The following is a 25,104-nucleotide window of genomic DNA, read 5'->3' on the forward strand; positions in this document are numbered from 1 at the left end:
AGAATGCGATATAGCGTGTAAGATGCAAACGCAGTATGGAACATTACACACCATTCCCCTGTGTGTTGGCGTTTAGTTATAGCTGGAGGGATTGACGGTTTTGCCCGGTTAATGTATTTACAGTGCTTGGACAATAACCGCGCCAGCACAGTTGTCCAATGCTTTTACCAAAGTACACGACGGTATGGCTTTCCATCTCGAGTCAAATATGATACTGGTTTTCAGTAGGCTACGAAGTCTGGGCTCGGAACTTTTTTACGTGAAGGAAGGCATTCCCGCCCACATAATGTATGGCGACACTCGGGATTTATAATGTACAATACTTTGCTCGGTACGCTAGACGGTGTGGCCATAACAGCGATACCAACAAACCAAGCGCACTGGAAAATATCGAAAGAATAGAAAGGATCGGAAGATCAAGAATAAAAACGCAAGCTCCGAAAACGTAGAAAATGGACAACACAAAAGCTCACAATAGGTCTGATAGTAACGCAGGCTGTAAAGCGATAATGGATACGTTTGACAGGACCTGACAGGCGAGCGTTGCGAGCCTAACCATGCTTTCAATGAGCGAATAAAAATACGAGAAAATACAGGGCTGTGACAACATCGTCAGCCAAACAAAGTACTTTATTGTCATTTTGTTTCATATTAAATTTACAGGACGTAAATTCCAAATGACAGTTAATTTCGATGAGGCCTAACGCTACGAAACAGAAACAAAAACGACAAAAAAAAAAAAACTACCATAGTTAAAGTATTATAGTTGAAACGGATTACAGATATTTTGTCCAGCACTTTCCATTGAGATATCAAGTCACTGACCTGGTATTGCTAGATAGTTGGACGAATCTGGGTACGGTAAGTTTACGACCCAGTCAATCCTCCCTTTTTGGTAGGCTTTGGCAGCATATTAGGTTCGTTTGAAATCACCATAGATATTTTGGTTTGACTGTGTCTCGCCAAAATACGCGCCACGACTCCACCAAACTCACATGATGTGCCGCCGAAGCGTACCAAAAAAATTCAATTAGGTATGGTGTAAATATATTGTTTGCCTTGTCTTCTTTTCTTAACATTGCTGTTAAGGGAACGTTAACCGGGTGTTCCTGTGAACACCTTCCTACCTTAGAACAAAAACTCAAACGTAACTGTGCCGTAGAAAAGAGCGGCATCCTATAATTGTCTTTTATTCCCATTATCTTTCTAGTAAAAAGAAGTACAGTATCAGTATTTTTTTTTGCTTTTGTTGAAGCATTAACTTGACATGAAAATGTATTCTAATCAAACTTCCAAGGAAGTCTGATATTTCAGGACGACTGTATTTTGGGGTTAGAGTTTGAGCACGAGTTTTGTGTTAGGGCTTTTTTTGGGTCTAATTTCTACAACAAAAACCTCTGTTATTCTAATTACTAATGAGAGCGGTTTTCAATTTTCAAAGTGTTGAAAGTTTTCAACTTTCAAAATGTTGAGAGCAATCAGGCAATTCCTTTGGTTTTAGTTTGACTACGATTTGAGATTGGCTGAGTGGTTGAATTGGTAAGTAATTGGTTTGGTTTTGGTTTTGGTTTTCGACACTCAATTGAAAATCGCTCAAGTATATAACTTTTAAGCTAAGTAATTATAAGGTAAACATACAATAATTTGCTGCATTTAACCTACTATAAATGAAAACTAATCATTCTCAAGTTAGCCGTATTGTTATTTAGGATGATAACGGTAACTCGACCACATCAAATGAAAGATCTAACCAACTGCAGAGTATGACAAAAGCGCAGTCAACACTCGCTAACCAAAACACAAAAAATAAAACACATATTGCTTGAAAACGATCACAAATGAGTCATCTACTTCAAGAAATATCTAGGCAGTCCAACAACCTGAAACGACAAACAAAAACAAAAACAAAAAAAAGAAGTTAAAAACAAACACACAAACAAACAAACAAAAAACAAAACACGAACAATTATGAACAGCTAAGGAATTCTCCCAAATCTTCATTAAATATAGTAAAAGGTCCCGTAAGAAAGAAATATCAATGATTTTCACCCAGATGTCTTGACCAAACGCTTTGGTCACTAACCTTAATATCCTAGAACACGAAAACACTCACATAATTCCTTGGAAAGCTGGACGTTATGCTAATGTCTCAACCGTTACTAAATTACTTACGGCACAGGGTCACAAACCTTATGAATCAATGCCACAGGAATGGAGAGTAGAAGAGGCGGTATGTCGGAAAGTTTATCATACGATTGTTCTTTATCTTCTATCAGCCAACGCAGCCATGCAAAGCGTTTTTCTTCATACGGCGGGTAACGCATGCTGAAAGAAAACTCATTCTGTAAGAACCAACATTATCGTTAGCGTTACTTAATGTGCAAGTTGTCACGAGGTATCGTGTCATGCAAGCTTTCTACTCGACGAGAACATTTGCCGTTTTTAGACCTGACTTGAATAATCCAGCTTCACTAGTGAAGCTATTTCCGCATCTATCAGGCATCTATCCATGCATCTAACTTACGCAAAAGAACAAAAAGAGATCCCACGGCCACAACGCAAAACCAAAGTCATGCAATCTTTGACTTCAATGACGCAATCGAATAAAAGTGAAAAAGATAAAAACAACAGCAACAAAACAACAATAACTACAGTCTAGTAACGGATAGGTTCTAAAATAAAGAACCTCAGTTAGCCAGTCAATCAGGTGACTTCTTAAACCCGACGAAGGCCGAATTTTGTCGATTGAAAACGTCTTCCAGCTGTACATGCACTCATTTGTTAAAAACGTCTTCTTAAACTGCTTACACGAGCCATATTTGATGTTCATATTACTTGTGAGGATTTATAGTGTTTTAACAAATGACAGACAAAGTGGTAGGTAATGTAACTGTGGCATAAATAGCGGAAATAATTTACCTGTTAAATGACTCCATGGCTTGCTTTTTGAGGAGACAGGCTTTCTTGTGCGAGAAGGCATCAAACGAATACTTCCCATGATACGAACCCATGCCACTTCCTCCAACACCGCCAAATGGGAGCGTCCCAACTAACGGAAAACAGTTATAAAGAAAACGAATTCAGGGAGTGTTCCAGGTCTTCCAATGATGTAATGAAAATACTTTAAAGAATTTCAAGAATATCCCTCAAACAGCATCTTTACCCCGTATATCTTCGGGACCCCATTGGAACCATTACCAGTATGTTTATGTAATACAGTTGCTCGCACAGTCGTGAGTTGTAGCATTGGGCACTCAGAGAAACCATTAACATAATATGTCTGTATGCAGAAATATAGATTTAAAAATATAAGACGAGGTATACAGCCACATCTATAGGGAAACTACGATAAGCGCGGTATTTTGAAAATTTCCGCCCTGGGACTCCATGCTCATTGCGTTAGACTTCTTAGCTTTCGTACAGATTTTACACTACATGAAATTGCCATCTTTACTGTACACCACCTAAGTGTACTTTTTCAGCCACGGAACTGGAAGGAGTTACCTTTGTTGTTGATTGTGTCAAATGTGAGCCAATTCCTGTTACAAAACAGGATGACCCACCCCCATGGGTAGCTGAAAATTGAACGACCCACCCCTTACCAGGGGCTCAAAAACTGATGACCCACCCCCTCTCTGTTCCAGCCCATGCTGCAAGATAGAAAATGGCTCACTTACCAGCGGCATGTACCACTGTATCATTAGCCAGAAATCCGCCGGAAGATGTGCTCTCCATCATACGCTGGACCTTGGACTTGTCATTGGAGAAGATGTACAGCGCTAGTGGCTTGTCCCTGCGTGAGCAAAACATGTAAAGGTTGTAAAGGTTAAGTCTGCATACGAGCCCAGTGGCCCATCAGGCCGGAGCTTATCCCGGTTTCTGTAGCATGAAGCGACTATGAGTATTTCTACTCCCCCCTGGATGGGATGCTAGTCCATCACAGGGTTTCCTCCAGTATCAAGCTCGCCGGTACCCATTTATATATCTAGGTGGCGAGAGGCACTGTTTAACAGAGTAAAGTGTCTTGCCCAAGAACACAACACAATGTCCCTGGCCAGGACTCGAACCCGGACCGTTCGATTTGGAGACGAACGAACATTTGCTGGGGCACTCGCTCGTAACTACAGCCACTTCCCATCACCAATGAGACTGATGAACTCTTCTCGTTCATTGAAATGAACTTTGCATAGGAGAGGGGAGGAATTGGAGGGGAAGGGGAAAGAGAAAACAGGAAGTTTAAAATTCCAGGTAAACAAACTGTCTCAACAACTTACTACTCAGATTAATTATCATATTAATTATCATTTCACTATATTTTGTTCGTACGTCTTTACACTTTGTTGTTAATTATAACATGCTGCTCGTACGTCATTACAATTTGTTGTTAATTATTACATGCTGCTCATACGTCATTTCAATTTGTTGTTAATTATTACATGCTGCCCGTACGTCATTTCAATTTGTTGTTGATCATCACATGCTGTTTGTACGTCATTTCAATTTGTTGTTAATTACTACATGCTGTTCGTACGTCATTTCACCTTAATCTCAAGAATAAGATGCTACTTGTACGTCATTCAGTTTTATCATTAATTAAATTATATCATGCTGTTTGATTTTTATTTATCATATGCTGTTTGTACGTCATTTCAATTTTTTGTTCATTATCACATGCTGTTTGTACGTTATTTCAATTTGTTGTTAATTATCACATGCTGTTTGTACATTTCAATTTGTTGTTAATTATCACATGCTGTTTGTATGTCATTTCAATTTGCTGTTAATTATCAAAAGTTGTTGGCACGTCATTTCAATTTGTTGTTAATTATCCATGCTGTTCGTACGTCATTTCAATTTGTTGCTAATTATCACATGCTGTTCGTACGTCATTTCAATTTGTTGTTAATTCTCACATGCTGCTCGTACGTCATTTCAATTTGTTGCTAATTATCACATGCTGTTTGTACGTCATTTCAATTTGTTAATTATCACATGCTGTTCGTGCGTCATTTCAATTTGTTGTTAGGGACCGTTCATTTTTTATAAGGTAGGGGGGGCTGGTGGGATTTGGGGGGGGGCCATGCGAAAAAAAATGGCTTTCGAGGGGGGGCCATCCCAAAAAAATAAGGGAAAAAGGGGGGGTCACGTGAAATATTTTAGTAAAACTTTAAAATGGCATAATGTTTGAATATCAAAAAAATTGCTATAGAATAAACATAGAAGGCAGGATACAAATTTATTACAAACTTTCCTTCTGCTTTAAAAAAACGTTTGGCGACAAAAAGCATTTGTAGCTACTGAAAAGAAGTATTTAACACTGTTATTTTCGTATGCAACTTTCACCGGCACTCATCTTCATCTCCGCTGTCGTCGAGTTCTTCGTCGCCGCTTGTGCTGCTATGGGAGTCTCTTTCACCAATGCTGCAAGAAGCAGCAATGCTTTCCGTCAGAGTGTACTCTTCAGGGTACATGAAGGTGTAAACATAATCTCTGACTTCCCGCTCAAGGTTGGTGGTGATTCTGCTTCTTGCAGCATTGGTGAAATAATTCCCTTCCAAGAGCTGGGCGATGTATGGCCCATCTCTTCTACATATCGACGTGGCAACATCCTCAACTTTAAGACACTCTTCCGGGACGGCCGTTCTAGGAGGGTACACAAGGTATTGTGGAAGATCATTTCCTAGCGGGTTTCCAACACAGATTCCATAAACTCGTTGGACGTTGTTTTCAGTCCGCTTCCTCTTTCTTTCATTTGACTTTTTGCGGTTTTCTTTTTTCCTTCTCCTTTTGTTGATGTGCTGTTTGAGTATGCCTTTGAATATGCTGTTATAATTGCTCTTCTTATATTCTAGTGCTTCCATGTCCTGCGTGACCTTCATCAACTTAGCTTCTGTACATTTGATCTGTTTTACATTAAAACTGTGGGCAAATTCTCCGCCCTGCTTTAAAGCAAGCCCATTGGACTGAAAGAGTGTGGAATCGTGTTCCTTTACATCTTTCAATATGACATTCAACTTTTCCACCATTGCTCTGTGCTCTTTGATGGAGAAGTTCAGTTTTCTTCCATCACTGGGCTTCAACTGGTACCGTTGCATGGAAAACTCACTCGCCCTTTCTGAACAGCCATCCGCACCTAGAAAAATTGCTTCTTTTGCTTGTAAGATGTCAAACTGCCTGGATCGTTCAGCTGTAAACCTTTTCTTAAACGACTCGTCGCTTTCGCCATTATTGCGCATTTTGGAATGAGCCTCTTTCATGATGCTCATGTAGTAATGCGCTCTTTCCCCGATTGGATTAACAATATAAAGAAGAAAGAGCATGGAAGTGGCAGGCTGGTTTTATCTGACCCAGAGAGCGTTGCTCTATTTGCAGATAAGTTTATTCTCAAATCGAAGTTTGTGGTGGATTATCCTCAGCATCTTGAAGTGCTGGAATTTAAAAGGAAAAAGAGAGCAGAAGAAAAGGCAAAGTTAAGTAGGGAGGAGGATTATCCTTGGACTGAGTTGTGCGAAGGTCTAACCAAGCTTAAAAAGCTACGTGTTCCAGAACTAAACAAGTACTCAAACCACCACGGGCTGAAGCAGCATTTGAAAAGCAGCAAGAGTGAGAAAGTAAAGGCAATTGTAAGACATTCATGCTTGCAGCAGAAGAGTCCTCTCAGAGCTGGCCAACCAACACTGAGAAATGCCAGGACATTGACACAAAATGACAACAGGGCAAGTGCTGACAGCAGTGAAACGGATGAAAGTGACAATGATGAGTATGACAGTGATGCCATTGACTCTGGGGGAGGAGATGACTCAAGTGACGTCATTCTTGCATTCATCAATTCAGATGAGGAAGATGCCAATGAGAGGCCAAATGCCACACGCTCAGGGCGAGCCATAACTAGGAGATCCGAAATTGACTTCTCTTTCTTTTGATTTGTTTTTTAAAAAACAGCTCTCTGTCGTACAGAGATTGTAAATATTGTCTTCATAGTGAGCACAATAACGTGAAGTAGGGGGATAATAGAGAAATATTAAAAAAGTTGAAATCTAAATATTGTTTGTTCAATTTTTTTTTGGGGGGGGGGTCATCCCAAAAAATGACCGCTATAAGGGGGGGCCATGTGAAAAAATTGGTAAGCTGAGGGGGGGTCATGCGATTTTTAAATGGTGCTTCCCAAATCCCACCAGCCCCCCCTCCCTCATAAAAAATGAACGGTCCCTTAATTCTAACATGCTGCTCGTACGTCATTTCAATTTGTTGTTAATTCTAACATGCTGTTCGTACGTCATTTCAATTTGTCATTAACTATCACATGCCGTTCGTACGCCATTTCAATTTGTTGTTAATTATCACATGCTGTTCGTACGTCATTTCACTTTGTTGTTAATTACTACATGCTGTTCGTACGTCATTTCACCTTAATGTTAAGGATAAGATGCTACTTGTACGTCATTCAGTTTTATCATTAATTAAATTATATTATGCTGTTTGATTTTTATACTACAATGTTGCTAATAAGCCAATTTCGATCTATTAAAATTCAGCCTAAAACAATAGACCTCAGTATACGAGGCGCTGGGGAATCACTACAGAGTTTGTGGGGTTTATTTCCCGGAGGTCTATTGTGTTAGGTTGAATTTTAATAGATCGAAATTGGTCTATTATCTCATGCTCTTCGGTTATTCTACATTGTACTTAAATATCAGATGCTGGGTGTACGTCATTCCATATTATTATTATTATTATCATTATTATTATTATTATTATTATTATTATTATTATTACTATTACTATTATTATTAGTAGTAGTATTAGTATCAGTATTATTATTATTAATTATCTTATGCATCTAGCTCGTTAATTTACATTGTTGCTATTTATCTCATACTGTTCGCGCGTTATGTAATATTCTTTCAAATTATCTGCTCCGTGTTTTACGTTATCTCACGACACGCGTGTGTTATTTTTACACGTTGCTGTTAATTACGTAACGATTCTTGTGTGTCATTCACTTTGTTACTAATTATATGATCTTGTCCGTGCGTTACTTGACATTGTTGCTAACAATATCCTGTTGAGGTTTTTGCTAATATTTTTATAATCCTTTGAACAGGTTGTTGCTAACTACTACCTGCGTCATTTCTTTTTCTAATTGCTGTTCAAAAACAGGTATAAACGTAGACTTTTCACAATTTTTGTTCACTTAAATTCTGCTGAAAGAAACTTGCAATTTCTTTCGCGTAACTACCTTTGAAATTACCGAACCGAAACGAAACGAACGAAACATTATCCCAAGTAGACTTAAAGATGCCACGTTTTTTGAACAAAGTATTCAATCGAGAAGAACGTCATGATCGAAGAGACGAGCCTGTTTTCCCTTACCCAAAAAAGTCCACGTTCACGGAAATACTCCGTGGATTTGGACGAAAGTCAGCTTTCTTCAACACCAGCCAAGGTTGTGTGGAGGAAATAACACAGATTGCTGATACTTATGGGCAAAAAAAGATGACTTCATGGAAGAAAGCACAATCAAGTGCACAGTCATTCGAACTGAGGCTCCAGATTCAACCCAAAAAGAAGTTATGTTTAGAGGAGCTAAAGAAGACATCTCCGCCTGGATTCCAAGAGTTCGAGGCCGCTTTTGCATCGCAAGAATTGGACGAGGAAATTGCTTTATTGTTGTGGGAGGATATTTTCAAACCCTTGAGCAGTCATTTTGAGTCCTTACGAGATGACTCACCAAACTGGGAACTCAGCAGAAAAAAGCAGCTTTGACCGCTAAACAAGAAACTCACAACAACTTGACATTCCTTTATGTATAACCGCTGCTGGTCAGAGGACATTTCAATACAAGATAGTAAACTTATGGAATTCATTAGATAAAGATTTATAACTGTGCACAGGTTTAGTAAACTTAAAGAAAAATCTTTAAGCAAAGGTGATTGGCGAGTTTTTGAAACAAGAATACTGTTACAATTTTTAATTCACTGTATTTTTATTCTATTTGTATTGTTCACTGAAAACTTTACGCAAAAGATGATTGGCGAGTTTTTGAAACAAGAATACTGTTACAATTTTTAATTCACTGTATTCTTATTGTATTTGTATTATTCACTGAAAACCCCATTTTTGGGAGTGTGCAATAAAGTTTCATTCATTCGTTCATTTTACTGTCATGTAAGTGTAAACAGACTCAAGGGCTGGTCTACTGTTCACGTCAACACCGAGACTATGGAATACTTTTTCTGTAAACAGGGCTGTCACTATTTTTTTAAATAGGCGGGGAAATGTCAAGCGTAGCGGATAGTAGCTGGTCTCCTCACAATGTAAGGCCCCATCCACACTACACTAGAGCAATTTGAAAACGATGTTTTCACTTTAAACACATCAAATGTTTTCCGTCCGCTCGACGCCGGAGAAATTTGAAAACTCAACAACACAACAATTGTGTTTGAGGAAAACTCAAGAGAGGGATATCATATGATTATCGTTACTTCACCGTTTTCGAAAAGTTCCGTTTTCAAAATATTTTCCATCCATACGAAAATGCAAAGCCGGCGTTTTCAAATTCCTCCGGTTTGAAGAGCGTTTGCGAAAACGGCTCTGTTTTTGTGACGGATTAGTGTGGACGGTAGGCCTAACCGTAGAAATAAAACTGCGTTTTCAAATTTTTCCGGCGTAGTTGTGGATGGGACCTAAGAGATATCTATATGACTCTGACATAGTTGCGACACGATACAATAGATTTTACCCAAATTCTGATGTAAAGTCATAATGATAATAAGAATTGAAAATATTTATACAGGGTTACCAATTTACCACATGCAAATGAATAAAATTAATCGATATTAAAAATAATAATAGCAATATTTTACTACTACTAATAAAAATAAAATGAATAAAAGTACATAGGATGTACGATGGTTTCTAAACTACTACGAAATCACGCCGAGACGTATGGATTTAACTATCGAGGAGTACTAACTAAAGGTAATTTTATTTCCACTTGGAGTCTGGGCATCCACACGTTTATGCAATTCTAGGAGACTAAGAGACACAATTTGATGCCACTTTGGGCCGCGTTGTACCTGAATGTCGTAAACACAACACTAAAAGGCCTACTCTGGGGCCCAAATGTAAAGTCATTTTGAGCGATTTAACCAAAATTGGCCGGGAAATCGTGGCAACTCGCATTTTGGTTTGAGAGAAAAAGAATGTACAGAAGTGCGATAAAAAACTATGTTTGGATCTGTATAAAAGCGACAGTGTTACGCAAGAGTTTACCTGTCATTGATGAAGTCTATGGCGTCATCCAAGGATTCGACATCAACTATTGGTAACAATGGACCAAAAACCTGCCAACAAGTTACATAAAACAATGCACAAATGAGTGCTAGTAAAACACAAAATGATTGTTAACAGTCCAACATTCTAGCTGCACTGTTTACGGCAGTAACAGCGCTTAACAATTCAAATAGACATTTCCGCAAAACGACGGTAAACAGATAGTAATTTCTCATTCAGATAGGTGATTGGTTCCAGTGTCGCCCTATATTGGCCCATTATGGCATCATGGTCTTGCTTTTATACCGGCAGGGAAAGAAAATTCTTAAAAACCGATGGTAACATAAAAAGAGAAAACTCTCTAAAGGTAACACTGAGTGGCGGTCCAGTGCGTCCGTGTGTTACAGTGCCCCCTCTCCCGCGCCCCCTTCTCTCCCTCCCTCCAACCTCCTAAATTGTGAAAGGACACTGGGTCATGGTCCCGAGCACATGAACACTAGGTGCTCGTTTAGAGCGGACATTTAACATCAGGTCACACTGTCATGACGCAGTCCCTAAAGTCCCCCTTGCGGAGCGTTCCAATACATATCTAATGTACCTCATTTTCCATGAGCGGGTCTGTAGGTTTGACTCCTGTTAGCACGGTTGGGGCAATATACTTTTCACTGTCATCTGTCTCGCCTCCAACAACGCACTTCCCACTGCTCATCAAGGTCTTTAAACGACTGTAAATATTACATGTATTAACTAGGTTAGAGGACTCAATAGTTAACTCGATGACAAGAAAGTTATTTCCAAAACGAGCCTTCCACGAACTCGTCAGGCTTTCTGCAATTGACCAACAGGTAAATCCAAGAGATTTCAAAAAGATTAAACTACATTTAAATAATGTGTATGCTGCGGAATGGTAGAGCGCCAATACTCAGGTGATCAATTTATTAACAAGTTAAGGATTCAACAGCAACAACAACAACACCAACAACAACAAAGAAATAACCTTGGCAAATTTGTAAAAGATCATGTGTGTTCTTCAAAGCGAAAGAAACTCTGCTTTCTAATACTCTGCCTTCTAATACTCGTCTCGATAGCATCTTCACACAGTACATGTAGTACGCTGCCAATTCAAAAATCTCACCTTTTCAACACTATGGAAAAGTGAAAAGTGGTAAAAGCGGAAAACAGAAAGCAAAGAGACACCAGTAAAGAAGCAAACGGGAAATGGAAAAATAGTAAATGGAGCTGCAGAAAGCGGAGGTGCGTGTGAAATATTCTCTAACACGAAGACTATGCAATGTAGGCAGGATTTAAGTTGACAGACTATAATCTAATTATAGCTATTTTATGTCACTATTAACTCATCATCTTCTACCCTTCTATCCACGGCTTCTAACAATGTTAAGGCTAATTTAAATATGATCGCTACGATGGCGCCGACAAGAACAAAACAAAACAGCGATCGCTTCGATCACGTGGAAACAACTCTATAGCGATATTTGACTTTATTATATAAACACCAGTGAAATACCAGGATTTTTCCTTTTACTAACCAATCATATCTTCATCGCGCGCAGTAAAAATACTATTTTTATCTTTCACGCTGTGAAGATATCATTCCTTTTTGATGACATTTTTCTTTTGTCCCTTTAACTACACTTAAATTTTTGATGTATGATCGAAACATCTTTGGATCTTCTTCGCTCACTCGTGAGATATCGAGTTGAACACTCGCAGATAAAATTCGTATCCACGCGCGGGCATGTAATATCCTCTATATCTCAAAGTTCGTAGGTATCGTTGCGTTCACGTGGAAGCCACTCTCCAGCGACTGTAACAATCGTCACGATGATAAACATACCAAAATGCAGAGCGTCGTTGTTTGATCCAGGTCCTTTCGGGCAATTTTCTTTCATTCTGCACTGAGTTTTGTGGTTTGTTTTGGTGTCATTTGGAAACTCTTCGCAATGATACAAAAACATTTTTCTGACTGCGCTCAACGATTGCAGTCATCGTAGCGATCATATCAAAACCAGCTTTTAAAGGCATCAAAACTTACTTGAAGTGCTTAATATTTATGATTCTAGCATAGTCTGGCGATTCCTTGGGGTCCTAGAAAAGGAAAACAAAACAACAGGCGATGAGTGACAGTTCTAAGCATTCTACTGAATCAGTGCTCAAGCTACACTCCGCTGTCATTGCAGTCAAGCAAGGACAACTTCATTATCAAGAGGAAGTTCCTTTATAGAGCTAAGTAGTAGAATCAACTCGCTGGTAAATGCCACCAACATAATCATCTTGCAGTGCACATTTGAAAGTGTTACGCACCTTACTGTAGCCACCTACAGTGGGAAAGTTTTTCAATAGTTTTTGACAACTTTCTGATATCTTTTCGACAACTTCTGAAGGCTTCTGTTTCAAGTGACCATTATCAAACTGCGATAGCTTGCCGCCAGTTGAGACATTTGAAATTCCCACAAGAGTCAAAGGTAAATTTGACATTTTAACATCTCCGCCCTCGTTAGTTCTCATGTTCTGATTGACTGATTCAAATAAAAGTCCACCAAAACAGTTGTCAGAAAGATGTCAAAATTTAATCCAAAACTTTCTCAAGTGGTAGCCTGCGAACAGGCTACCGGCTACCGGCTCCCGGCTCCCGGCTCCCGGCGAGGACGGAAAAAATTTTCGGCGAGCGTATCAGTCTTACCTCTCCATAAAAATCAAATATAGCTTCCTTGAAACGTCTGATCAACTCGTCCTGGATATCTGGGTGACATAACACGTAGTCTGGGGCAACACACGTCTAAAATTTGAGAAACATTACATTGCAAGTGAATATATATGAAAGATCATATACATGTACATGAACGGCAGAGAAAGATGTAAAGAAATGAGTGATCATGGCGGAACATATTATACATAACTTAAGCAGCCGTGAAATTAAAGCCTGGAAAAAAATTCAGGCTCGAACAGAACTCGAACACACGACCTCAGCAATACCAGGCAGTGTTTTACCAACTGAGACCGCTCACTGCGTATATTGGAAGTTGCGCTCCAAGTAATAATCATTATATTTACAAACATGACCTACATGTAGTCTACACGTATATCAGAGAGCATTCCCATGTTCACAGGATCACACCTTACCTGTCCAGCATTCGCAAACTTTCCCCAAGCGATTCTTTTGGCAACCATCTCCAGGTCAGAGTCTTTGTCAATGTAACATGGACTAAAAACAATGTGATTAGAAAAGCAATCATTATGGAAACTGGGTTAGTTAAAAACAGGCTTGCAACTAACAATAACAATAACAATAACATTTATTATTTGTATTGCGCCTTTTCTATGACCAGTTTCAAGCATCGAGCTCAGAATACAAAAAAACAAGAAGATCTGTTAGATCTTATAACCGCGCTTTTAAAATTTAACTGTTTGCTTAGCACTACCGTCGGAACGCAGTGCACATTCCAAAGCAGTCATTGATGATTCTTTTCTTACTGTAGACATCACATCACTTGATCAACACAAACTGTATTATTGCACCATCAGTGGTAGCCGTTGACAAATCTCCGATGACTTAATGGTCTTAATCTAGAACTTTCTTCGGGATATGTATGGGCATGAACGATATCAACCACACAATAATAACACTATTAACAACAGCTTTCTTTCTTAAAAGTCATGATTAAATTTAATTGGTGTTTTCCACGAGTAAAGGGCTAGCAAAGTAGTCACACAAGTCATAAGAAAACCCTATCCCGACCGATGTATCGATTTTGGTCACTCCAGTGACCACAGATTGAAAACGTGACAGAAAATTGGCGTTACTTTTGATTCTCACTAAATTTGTCGTGTCCCCCCCCTCGGGAGAATTTTGTTAAGTTAGCTAATTTAGTATGCAAGCCACCGTAATGGCGGTCGCCGCCGGCGAAATGTTTATTTGCTCAAAATTGGGGCAAAATCTTTCGGAGATGGAAATCAGGACATTTGTAAGGATACAGAAAGTAATTTGGGACCGGTTGCTGGCTTCTAAGGCTGAATTTATCCAGAAGTAAGCTGTATTTTCGTTTTCGTGTCGAAAGCCACGCGATGAAATATTATCGGCTTGTTCTGCTGTCTTGTTCTGTTTTTTCTCTTTGTCGTTTTTGTAGCCCGCCGAGGCCAGTCTTTCGTCTAAATCAGTTGAAAAAGGTTCGAAAAAGATGTTCCCATTCAAGTTTAAACTCTCAGGCGATAATTGTGGAGTTTTTTGGCCGAAACGTCGGCTTTGTTATGTTGGGGTTTTTCGGTTGCTATGGGCGACCGTTGCTTCCTTTGTTAGGACAAGTCTGGGAAGTGAGGTCACAAAACAATTCGAATTAATTCTGGTTTTGTTCGATTTCGCTGAAATTTTAACACGATAAAGCTGGATTGTTAAGGAATAGATTTACCGCCTGCCGATGTGTGGTAGCTATTAACGCTGAAGTGTTATATCGCTTCGAAGTCAGGGTTTTGAAGAGATTTTTTTGCAACATGTGGGTTCGGCGTGATTTTGTAATCTGAGGTTTCGGTTGACCCCGAAGGAAAAAATATCCGGAAAAGGTCATTTCATCGACGATTCAAACAAATATAAATATGTATATGTTCCGAGCTAAATTTCTGGTGAAAAAATATAATTTTTGACGAGCGCTGGGTTTTTAATTTATTCCCGCGAAAGATGAGATTTATTGTTTCAACAGCTCTTGGCGAGTAAACATCACAGGTTGCGTGACTCCAAATTTGGCCGAGTGGAAGCTTGGGTCTGCTCGCACCGAAGTCGAAAAAAACAAGAAGATCTGTTAGATCTTATAACCGCGCTTTTAAAATTTAACTGTTCGCTTAGCACTACCGTCGGAACGCAGTGCACATTCCAAAGCAGTCATTGATGATTCTTTTCTTACTGTAGACATCACATCACTTGATCAACACAAACTGTATTATTGCACCATCAGTGGTAGCCGTTGACAAATCTCCGATGACTTAATGGTCTTAATCTAGAACTTTCTTCGGGATATGTATGGGCATGAACGATATCAACGACACAATAATAACACTATTAACAACAGCTTTCTTTCTTAAAAGTCATGATTAAATTTAATTGGTGTTTTCCACGAGTAAAGGGCTAGCAAAGTAGTCACACAAGTCATAAAAAAACCCTATCCCGACCGATGTATCGATTTTGGTCACTCCAGTGACCACAGATTGAAAACGTGACAGAAAATTGGCGTTACTTTTGATCCTCACCAAATTTGTCGTATCCGCCCCCCTCGGGAGAATTTTGTCAAGTTAGCTAATTTAGTATGCAAGCCACCGTAATGGCGGTCGCCGCCGGCGAAATGTTTATTTGCTCAAAATTGGGGCAAAATCTTTCGGAGATGGAAATCAGGACATTTGTAAGGATACAGAAAGTAATTTGGGACCGGTTGCTGGCTTCTAAGGCTGAATTTATCCAGAAGTAAGCTGTATTTTCGTTTTCGTGTCGAAAGCCACGCGATGAAATATTATCGGCTTGTTCTGCTGTCTTGTTCTGTTTTTTCTCTTTGTCGTTTTTGTAGCCCGCCGAGGCCAGTCTTTCGTCTAAATCAGTTGAAAAAGGTTCGAAAAAGATGTTCCCATTCAAGTTTAAACTCTCAGGCGATAATTGTGGAGTTTTTTGGCCGAAACGTCGGCTTTGTTATGTTCGTGTCTTTCGGTTGCTATGGGCGACCGTTGCTTCCTTTGTTAGGACAAGTCTGGGAAGTGAGGTCACAAAAAAATTCTAATTAATTCTGGTTTTGTTCGATTTCGCTGAAATTTTAACACGATAAAGCTGGATTGTTAAGGAATAGATTTACCGCCTGCCGATGTGTGGTAGCTATTAACGCTGAAGTGTTACATCGCTTCGAAGTCAGGGTTTTGAAGAGATTTTTTTGCAACATGTGGGTTCGGCGTGATTTTGTAATCTGAGGTTTCGGTTGACCCCGAAGGAAAAAATATCCGGAAAAGGTCATTTCATCGACGATTCAAACAAATATAAATATGTATATGTTCCGAGCTAAATTTCTGGTGAAAAAATATAATTTTTGACGAGCGCTGGGTTTTTAATTTATTCCCGCGAAAGATGAGATTTATTGTTTCAACAGCTTTTGGCGAGTAAACATCACAGGCTGCGTGACTCCAAATTTGGCCGAGTGGAAGCTTGGGTCTGCTCGCACCGAAGTCGAAAAAAAAAAAACCACGGGTAAACCATGAACCGCGCTCGGCCCATGGCCGCGCGGTTAAAAAAAACCACGGGTAAACCATGAACCGCGCTCGGCCCATGGCCGCGCGGTTAAAAAAAACCACGGGTAAACCATGAACCGCGCTCGGCCCATGGCCGCGCGGTTAAAAAAAACAAAAAAAAAAAAAAAAAAAAAACGGGCAAAACTTTCAGGCAAGCACTCACCACAAGCCAACGAACATGGGAATTTTGTAACCAACGGCATTCAAATTATTAGTATCTTGAATTAAGAAGTACACAATACATGCGGGGAATGGAATGAGTGTAAGGCCCCCTTTGGATGCACTGCAGACCTATGATGTTTGCAAAATTAGTAGCCAGGAGTATTGACAGAGGCTGACCAGTATATCTTACGTGATTCCACAGAATTTTCTCAGAATGCTCGTACTAACATTTTACTTTCTAGTTGTGCATTGCAGTTATCTCATGAACATACATGTAGGCTGAGCCAACAGTAAAGCCCAGTCCCCTTGATCCTCACTAGTGACGCAAGCATAAGCATAAAAGAAGCTTATTCGCTAGTGAGGAAGGCAATGACATGAGCATGCACATAAGAATATCAAAACCTTGCATTCTTCTCATGCTTCATCATGTACATGTATATCCCTATGTTGTTGTTGTGTCCAGTGACGACATGTTGGCATAAGCATTTATAAGCATAAGCCTAGGTGAAACACTTCAGCCAATCAGCGAGAACTAACGCTTACATGTATGTCAACATGTCCTCACTGAACATAAGCATTATGTCGTGGCCGTCCTCACCAGCACATAAGCTTCTCATGTTTATGTTTATGCTTATGCTTTTGTTGCAAGTGAGGACTGGGTTTTACGATGCAAGCATAAGCATAAAAAGCTTAGTGCCGACAGCTGTGACATAAGCATTTAAGCGCACTTCTTATGCTTATGCTTACACATATGTTCAGTGAGGACATGGTTGCATAAGCATAAAGTGCTCAATGATTGGCTGAAAGTCTTACGTTTGTGCTCGTGCTTATGCCAACATGTCCTCACTGGACACATAAGCATAAGCATAAGAGAAATGATATTGATATTCTTATGCTTATGCTCACATCACGGTTGTCCTCACTAGCGGATATTAAGCTTCTTTTATGCTGATGCTAATATGTTTATGCTGGCATTGCTAATGAGGACCCGGCTTAAAAAAACTCTTTACTAACTCGAACCAAAATTGATTTCCCCCAGATTGCTTTTGCTGCGATAGAAACTGGCTATTTATTTCCACCTCGATCCCAATAACTCAAACTCTTCATACTGTAGATCAAACCTTCCTTGATTTGCTTTAAAATTTGAGTTATGGGAAATCAACCAAAGATGATTTTAGAGAAAGCTAATGACTACCTTTTACCACCGAGTTCAAGAGTAACTCTTGTCAGGTTCTTTGCTGCTGCTTCCATGACCAGCTTACCCACAGCACTTCCACCGGTGTAAAATATTTTGTCAAATTTGCATTTCTTTAGCAAATACTGTGTTTCCTCCACTCCTCCATTGATCACAGTGAAGCAATCCTACAGAATGAATAGTTAGCATTAATTTTTTTTTATTTATTTACAGCTCAAATGATATACAGCTGTAATGTCACATGGAGATGTACATGCATACAAGTACATGTACTAAGAGTTAAACAATAATTATAATCTATTTTTCCTTGGCCAGTCTGTCATCATTACATGTATGTAGGTCCTGTTCACAACATGTACATGTAAAATTTATACAACAGAAAGAAAAAAAATTTTTTTAGTTATTTAGTTCCTTTTACTGTCACAAACAAGACATTGCTCATTCATTTTCACCTAAAAATCTGAGTTCCACTAATTAACAACAAAAGTAACAACAGGACTGAAATGAACAAGGATGACAGTACTTGAGAGAGTAACGGAAAACCTCTGTAACTCTGCACATAAAATTATAACAACAGGTATTACTGTATCCAACTTTATATTTTGCCAATCACAAGCCATGTCTTCTTCCAGTATCCAGCGATATTAAGTCACCGAACTGGTAGCACTTGTCCAAATTTGGGCATGCTAAATTTATACCTTTTTGGGAGGCTATCATCTATGGCAATGTTCATAAGTTGCTCATTTGGTCACACCAATAGTATTTTGGCTTGAAACTTGGTTAACCAATATTAGGTATAAAAATCAAACCCAGATACTGTTGGTGAAAACTAACTTGAACACAGCAGAAATTTCCTCCTAAATAACAATTTTTTTAAAAAGTTAATTTTATTCTCAACTTCTCTGTCGACATACATGTTACATGTATGTAGTAAAATTATGAACAAACATGTGCACGTATGTAGTATTTGTCATCAGATTCAGTTTTATCCTCGGTACAATTTTGGTGTTGTACTTTATTTGTTCTGGTGTATGGTAAAGAAATAAAAGAAACATACCAATTTGTACCCAGAGTGCACCACAACATTTGCATACATGTACATCATTCCACTTACAGTAGTTAATGTAGCAAATTCATTGTGAAAAACATACATACATTCCTTTATTTACCCTCCAATTTCAGAGTAGCTTTCATGCAGCTACGGTACGTAATATCTCCGAGCATTTAACCATCAGATGAGAGATGGACCACCACACTGGGAGCTACATGTATGTCTCCTTCTCTTTTCGATCAGTGTGTGGGTTCTTTCACGTTCCACAGAATTAATTATGAAGAGTTGTGAGACAGGCCTACGGTTTATCTTCCGTTCATCTACGTTTATTGTATCATACAATCATGTACATTACCTGGTCGAGATATTTAGGGATGAGCTCTGATAGTAGTTCCGCTGTTGAACATGCAACCTCAGATGGTTTAATAACTGCACAGTTTCCTTTTGTAAAACAATCAAACAAAGAAGCCTTGGTACAAGTGTATAGTCAAAATACTCTATGTAACAACAATACCCCCCAAAATTTTTTGTCACCATAAATTCTTACCAGTGCTTTTGCATGACCAGCCTGAAATAATTCAATTCTAAATGGAGCGTTAACATGCATGACCACCAAAGAAATTTATCAAGAATGTTTTTTTAACATGCACAGAATTCCCACAGAATACAGGTAACACAGTAGCAGGTTAGTGTTCTCCTTTATTAAAAACAATAAATTAAATATTTTAAAACAATAGGTGCATGTATTTCAGTTAACATTCTTTTGTATTAATATTTACAATAATTTGTATGAAAACACATCATCTAAGATTAAATTAACATCAGTCTCAACAAACTTGATAAAATATTAATAGCAAGAACAATGTAATTGAAAAATTGATCAATCGATAACTGTAGCAATAAATTTATTATTCATTCAAGTAATAGGCTGGAGAAAAAAATAATAATAATAAAAAAAACAGTAGAGAGCTTACCAGCAGCAATTGCCCCAACGAGGGGCATTATAGTTAGCTGTACCGGGTAATTCCATGCTCCGATAATTAAAGCCACACCCAATGGCTCACTCATTGTGAAGCAGTTATCCATTTTATTGACCATAGGAACTTCTGGTATCTCAGGCTTTGTCCATTCAGACAAATTATTCAGTGCTAAAACAATCAAACCAAATGCAAGTGATAACTAGTTTACCAGTTATTTCATATATATATACATATACTTGTAGGGCTGTTTGATACAATTTAGTAGGTAAAAAAAGCTTCTATAAACAATAAGTTATCTAAAAAGTAAAATGATATATTAATTTATACCTCTTACTAACCCAGTTTGAGGGCTGTAAGTTGCAAGTTACGGACCAAGTTTTTCCCCATTTTATGGCCGAAGCGCAAAGCGTGCAGGCCATAAATCGAAGGGAAAGTGCAATTTTGCATGTATGCAACACTCGACCAATATTTCTCCAATATAGAGCCCGCACTAATTATATGTATATTAGCATAAAATTATGCTGTCTATAATTATTATAAAATTTTTCTAGTGCTCATAAAATATAGTTTTGATACTTGTTGACAAGGACAATTATGGTAAAACCTACATGACAATTTAATTTAAACAAATGCATGTCAGTATTGTCATTCAAAATTTCTTGCATGTCCATTAAAAAAAAAATAACATATTGTAATTAGACTTATTTATTAATTTTGAGAGATATGAATTTTTCAGAAGATTTAAATTCTTACCATATGCAATATCATTTTTGACGATCAGAACCTCTGCAAGAATAGCTTCTACTTTTGGCTGAGAACAAATTAAAAGGAAAGTAAATGCAAAATAATGAATAAGATGAATAAGACAAAGGGTTTACATATCACGTATATAAGTAAAAGCGAGAAGTGTTCATTTGAATGAGGAGATCATAGAGCACATTTTGGATGCTCACTTTTCAAATTCTTACGAAAAGCCTGCTTTGAAGGATCTTGAAGGTCTTTACAAGGATCACTGGTTATTTATTTTAATAATTTTTTATTAATTTATAAACCCCAAGATCTTCAAGATTCTCGCAGGATCCTGTCATTTGTTATTATTTGAAAGATTCACCAAAAATCCTCAACAATGTTAACAAAGTCATGTACAGGTGTAGTAACCAAAGACGCAGCTTAAACCTTGGAATGGGTAAATAGGGGAGCTCCAGGGGGCAGGAAGAGAGATCAAGCTATAGGGAACAAGGCTGTTGATAAACATGTTTTTATAATATTCATGATTGCACAATGTAGAAGGAGACAAGTTCATTAATATGTCAGTTTTATTTTTCAGTCATAGTGATATCAAGGATTTCATAGACAGAAATATCTGAAAGGAATTGAAATTTCGTCTAAAACAAGCTCAAAAATTTATCAAACCTTATGCAAGTCTTTCCCAACAGCTTGCAAAACTTCATCCTCATTCTCATCGAAAAGTTTTAAAAGATTCCTGAGCTGCTCTTTTCTGAATTCTACATCTCTTGTCCTTCCACTTCTAAATGTATCTCTCACTTTTTTGACTGCCAACTAAACAACAGATTGCAATGCAGTTAGTGAGAGCACAGTTATTTTATTGTTATAGTTAACTGATTAACAATTATAATTATTATGAGGTTAAATACACTTATTTAACTTAGTTAATGACGAGGAGTCTGTTGCTCAGTAGTTGGCGTGGTGTTGGAGTGACATTGGCATGGCATTGGCATGACGTTGGCGTGACGTTGGCGTCTAAAAGTATTTTAAGTGGCATGCTGTGGCATTTTTTGTTGCTAGGGTTTGCGTTACTGTTGTAGGCCTGGTGTGGAGCAGTTTCCTATTGCAATTTATGCATGTGCCTTAACATGTGGTCGTAGTTTTACTGTGCTTAGTGTTCGGGGCATCTTGATCAGTTTTGGAGTTTTTTAGTGTTTACTCCCACCCTCCTCTCCCTTTATTATTATTACCTCATTTGTTATAATTATTTTATAGTATTTTTATTATTATTTTGATATTTATTTATTTATTTATTATTATTATTTTTATTGTTGTTGTTGTTTCTTATTGTTATTATTTTTATTATTTTCACTGAGTGCCTCGCTCTGTGTGACAGTGCTTGGCGTGTGGGGCTGGGGGCTGGGATATGGCGGGCAGGGCTCATGGCTGAGTAGTGGGTAGGGCAGGCTTTTAGGGTGCTCTTACTGCCTGGGTTTGGGGTTGGCAGCTCCAGCCCCCAGCTTCCTAGACACACAACCTCCATGTGTGACTCAGGCATTAAAGACTACCGGTACAATGTAAAATGTATATGAGCTTGAGTTTTCTATGAGCTCATATTCAACAAGACAACTTAGCCTTATTGTCTGAGTAGACAATCTAAACAGGTACAGCACAAAACCTACAATTTTCTGTATTTTGTGTAAACCTACATTGCAAAATTAAAGTAATTTTCAGTTTCAAAAGCATTGCGTGCAATCTTCTCTGTCAGCGAATAGAAAATACTGAGAGAATCAACCAGATTTGTGGTCCATTTCTAATAGAACACAGCTGAGTGGTTACTAAGTAATAACAAAAAAATTAATTCAGCTATGAAAATCATCTTTAAAAATTATTGACTTAAAGCAAGACCATTTTTATTTCCATGTATAAAGATTACATACATTTTTTGTTTTTGTTTGACCTATTTTTGTTTCTATAAGAGAAGCACTCTCTAGCTAGCACAACTGCCCAAAGTACATGTAAATGTTATGTACATGTATATATGTACTGTAGTTGGAATTCACATGTATGTTTAAAAACCTATAATCATAAGGTGGCTTTCATATACATGTAATGTAATTCCACGTGAGAGGATTTACATGTAAATATTTTGTGATTTGAAGTAACTTATACAGTAAGACTTCAGTTGCAAGTGAAGTATGGGATCCAGTGATCAACCTGATCACAAAATCCACCAGCACGCGAGCGAACTAGACATGACAGTCACTATCTTTGCATGTCCAGTGATTGCGACTGTTTTATTGCACTAACCCTTTTTGAATGCACAAGCAAGTAAAAATTAATGATAAACGCAAACAACACTTCAGAGTCATGACACCATTTTCAAGTTCAAAAAGATAAGAAACAACATCTTTTTTTCCCCACAAACAAATTATTATTATAAACCCTTACAAGAACACATGCTCAAGCTGTCAAAGCCTGGTCTTCATTTAATTTTAAACACATTTCTTTTAGTATCATTCAAGAGCTTGGCTTAATGGAGAGAGTAGTGAATATTTACATTGCAAGACAGAAACTTGTCTAGACATGCTTTTACAAAATCATTGCATCATTCACAGCCCATGTGCTGACCTTGAAAAATACAACAATGAATCATTCAGGAAATTCTCTCAGACCATGTGCTACGTGTATCTCAGTAGATTAGATCTTGCTTATTTTGAATTTTTATTTAGTTACGAGCTGCAGTCATCAATTAAAAAAAAGATTATTTTTCTCCAAATACAGCTTCAATTTCTCTTTATAAGATGCAGCTTATCTACATGCAATTCAACAGAAATACACCAGGAGAATATAGGTTAGCGGATGCTAACATAATAGACCATAATATAAGCCAAGGACAAAACATATTTTGATTACATGTACTCCTTTGGGTTTTAAAATTACAATAGCCATCATAAATAACACAGAGGCGTAATTTCACAAACAAAAGCTTTCAAAGAAGGCAATTGACCTTTTGAAAGTGATATTACTGAATAAAACTGAAATACAAACTACATGATAAGTATCATATAAACTCTTGGTCTTCGGCCATCGTAGCTTGATTAAGAATATAAAACAAACAGCGAAACATCAAGTTCATAAAATGCATGTTTTTAAAATGTTTATCACTGGTGTTTGTTTTACATGATGAGTGTTTCAATGTGAAATGAAAGCATTTCAACTTTTTGTCAACAAAGAGTTACATGTAATCTTTCACTGAATGATTTTAAGCTCTTTCGAGGTTCTAAGTTAACTTTGTCTAAAAGAAGTCTTACTCTTAGAAGCGTGATGAGTTGGAGTGGTTTATTAATAGCAAATGACCAACCATGAAAGAAAAGCCCTGCTTGATATAAGGGAGGAGTATCACATGTAGTCATTCAAGGTCACCATAGATCACATGACATTATGCAATAATATTCAATATGGCAATTTACATGTTTACTAAATATAAAACCGGCTAAATTCTACAAGACCCGGCAACTTATTTGCATGTTACTGCTTCATATTGTTCTTAAAGAGTTCTGGTTAACCTAACAATGAGATCTAAGATCGTGCTTGATTAATCGCCCTCTGCACTAAGGGCTCGAAACAATCGACAAACAGCAAAACGCGTATATAACTTCAAGACACTGAAAATTAACAACAACTGCGAGCCAACTGACTAGATTAAAGAAGTTACGTAATTTACAAGTAAGTTTAAGTTTTTAAGCTTAAAAGCTTAAGCCTATAAGAACTTCTACACTCTCTGCTGGACCAAAAAGTCCGGGTACGATAGCTCAAATTCAGTTTGCTCCTTGCTTACAATAAGTCTTATTTCTTGTAATGAGGTCATTCTCGATCAAAATGTTTCGAAAACAGTGAAAGTTTAACTTTACATACTGCAATGTTTGTAAGAAGGAAGAGCAAGACCGAAGTGAAGTGCAGTTGCACATAGAAAAAGGTTTTCAAGCACGTTTACACAATGCTCAAAAAAACAAAAAAACGGCTAATGCCAAAATGTTTACGACGTGTTTTTATACGGTTCAAGGTTCAAGAGTACCATCGGTGCATTAAGCACGCAATTATGATTTGCTAACAGTAAAACCGCATGTTTTAAGCCTACCGTGATCAATTCTTCATTTCCAGGCATTTCTGTTATTTCAAACGATGCTATCAAAATCCTCACTGCTCGATCCTCACCGCTTCGAACGTCAGTCAATTCTGTTCGATCTTCTTCCTGTACTGTGGTCATGTATTGTGAAATATAGTGTCCTTTGATCTATTTGTGGGGCCTAGACCCGACCTTTGCGCTCATCACGCAATCTTTGAGGGAGGAAATGTTGCGTGACAAGCGTGCACAAGCGGGAAGGGAATTACTGAACTCTAGCTTGACTGGACTTTGAAAAACAGCAGGGACTATTTAT

The 25,104-nt window shown here is 38.0% G+C and overlaps 1 protein-coding gene across 1 annotated transcript; it reads right to left on the minus strand.

Annotated features, from left to right (window-relative positions):
• Positions 1-612: 612 nt before the first annotated feature.
• On the minus strand, positions 613-24,957 carry LOC110051028 (aldehyde dehydrogenase family 3 member A2-like). The gene is made up of 15 exons (XM_089277147.1): positions 24,804-24,957; positions 21,350-21,496; positions 20,690-20,747; positions 19,931-20,104; positions 19,312-19,397; positions 17,906-18,072; positions 13,417-13,498; positions 12,977-13,072; positions 12,329-12,381; positions 10,874-11,000; positions 10,276-10,346; positions 3,678-3,793; positions 2,920-3,049; positions 2,190-2,325; positions 613-1,880 (listed from the first exon to the last, which is right to left on the minus strand). The coding sequence occupies exons 1-15, from the start codon at positions 24,930-24,932 to the stop codon at positions 1,848-1,850; spliced, it is 1,605 nt and encodes a 534-aa protein (XP_089133273.1). The 5' UTR covers positions 24,933-24,957; the 3' UTR covers positions 613-1,847.
• Between the last annotated feature and the right edge of the window lie 147 nt (positions 24,958-25,104).

The sequence above is a fragment of the Orbicella faveolata genome, unplaced genomic scaffold (assembly GCF_042242905.1).
Source record: "Orbicella faveolata isolate gen_17 unplaced genomic scaffold, um_ofav_v1 contig_46, whole genome shotgun sequence".
In the NCBI taxonomy this organism is placed as follows: domain Eukaryota; kingdom Metazoa; phylum Cnidaria; class Anthozoa; order Scleractinia; family Merulinidae; genus Orbicella; species Orbicella faveolata.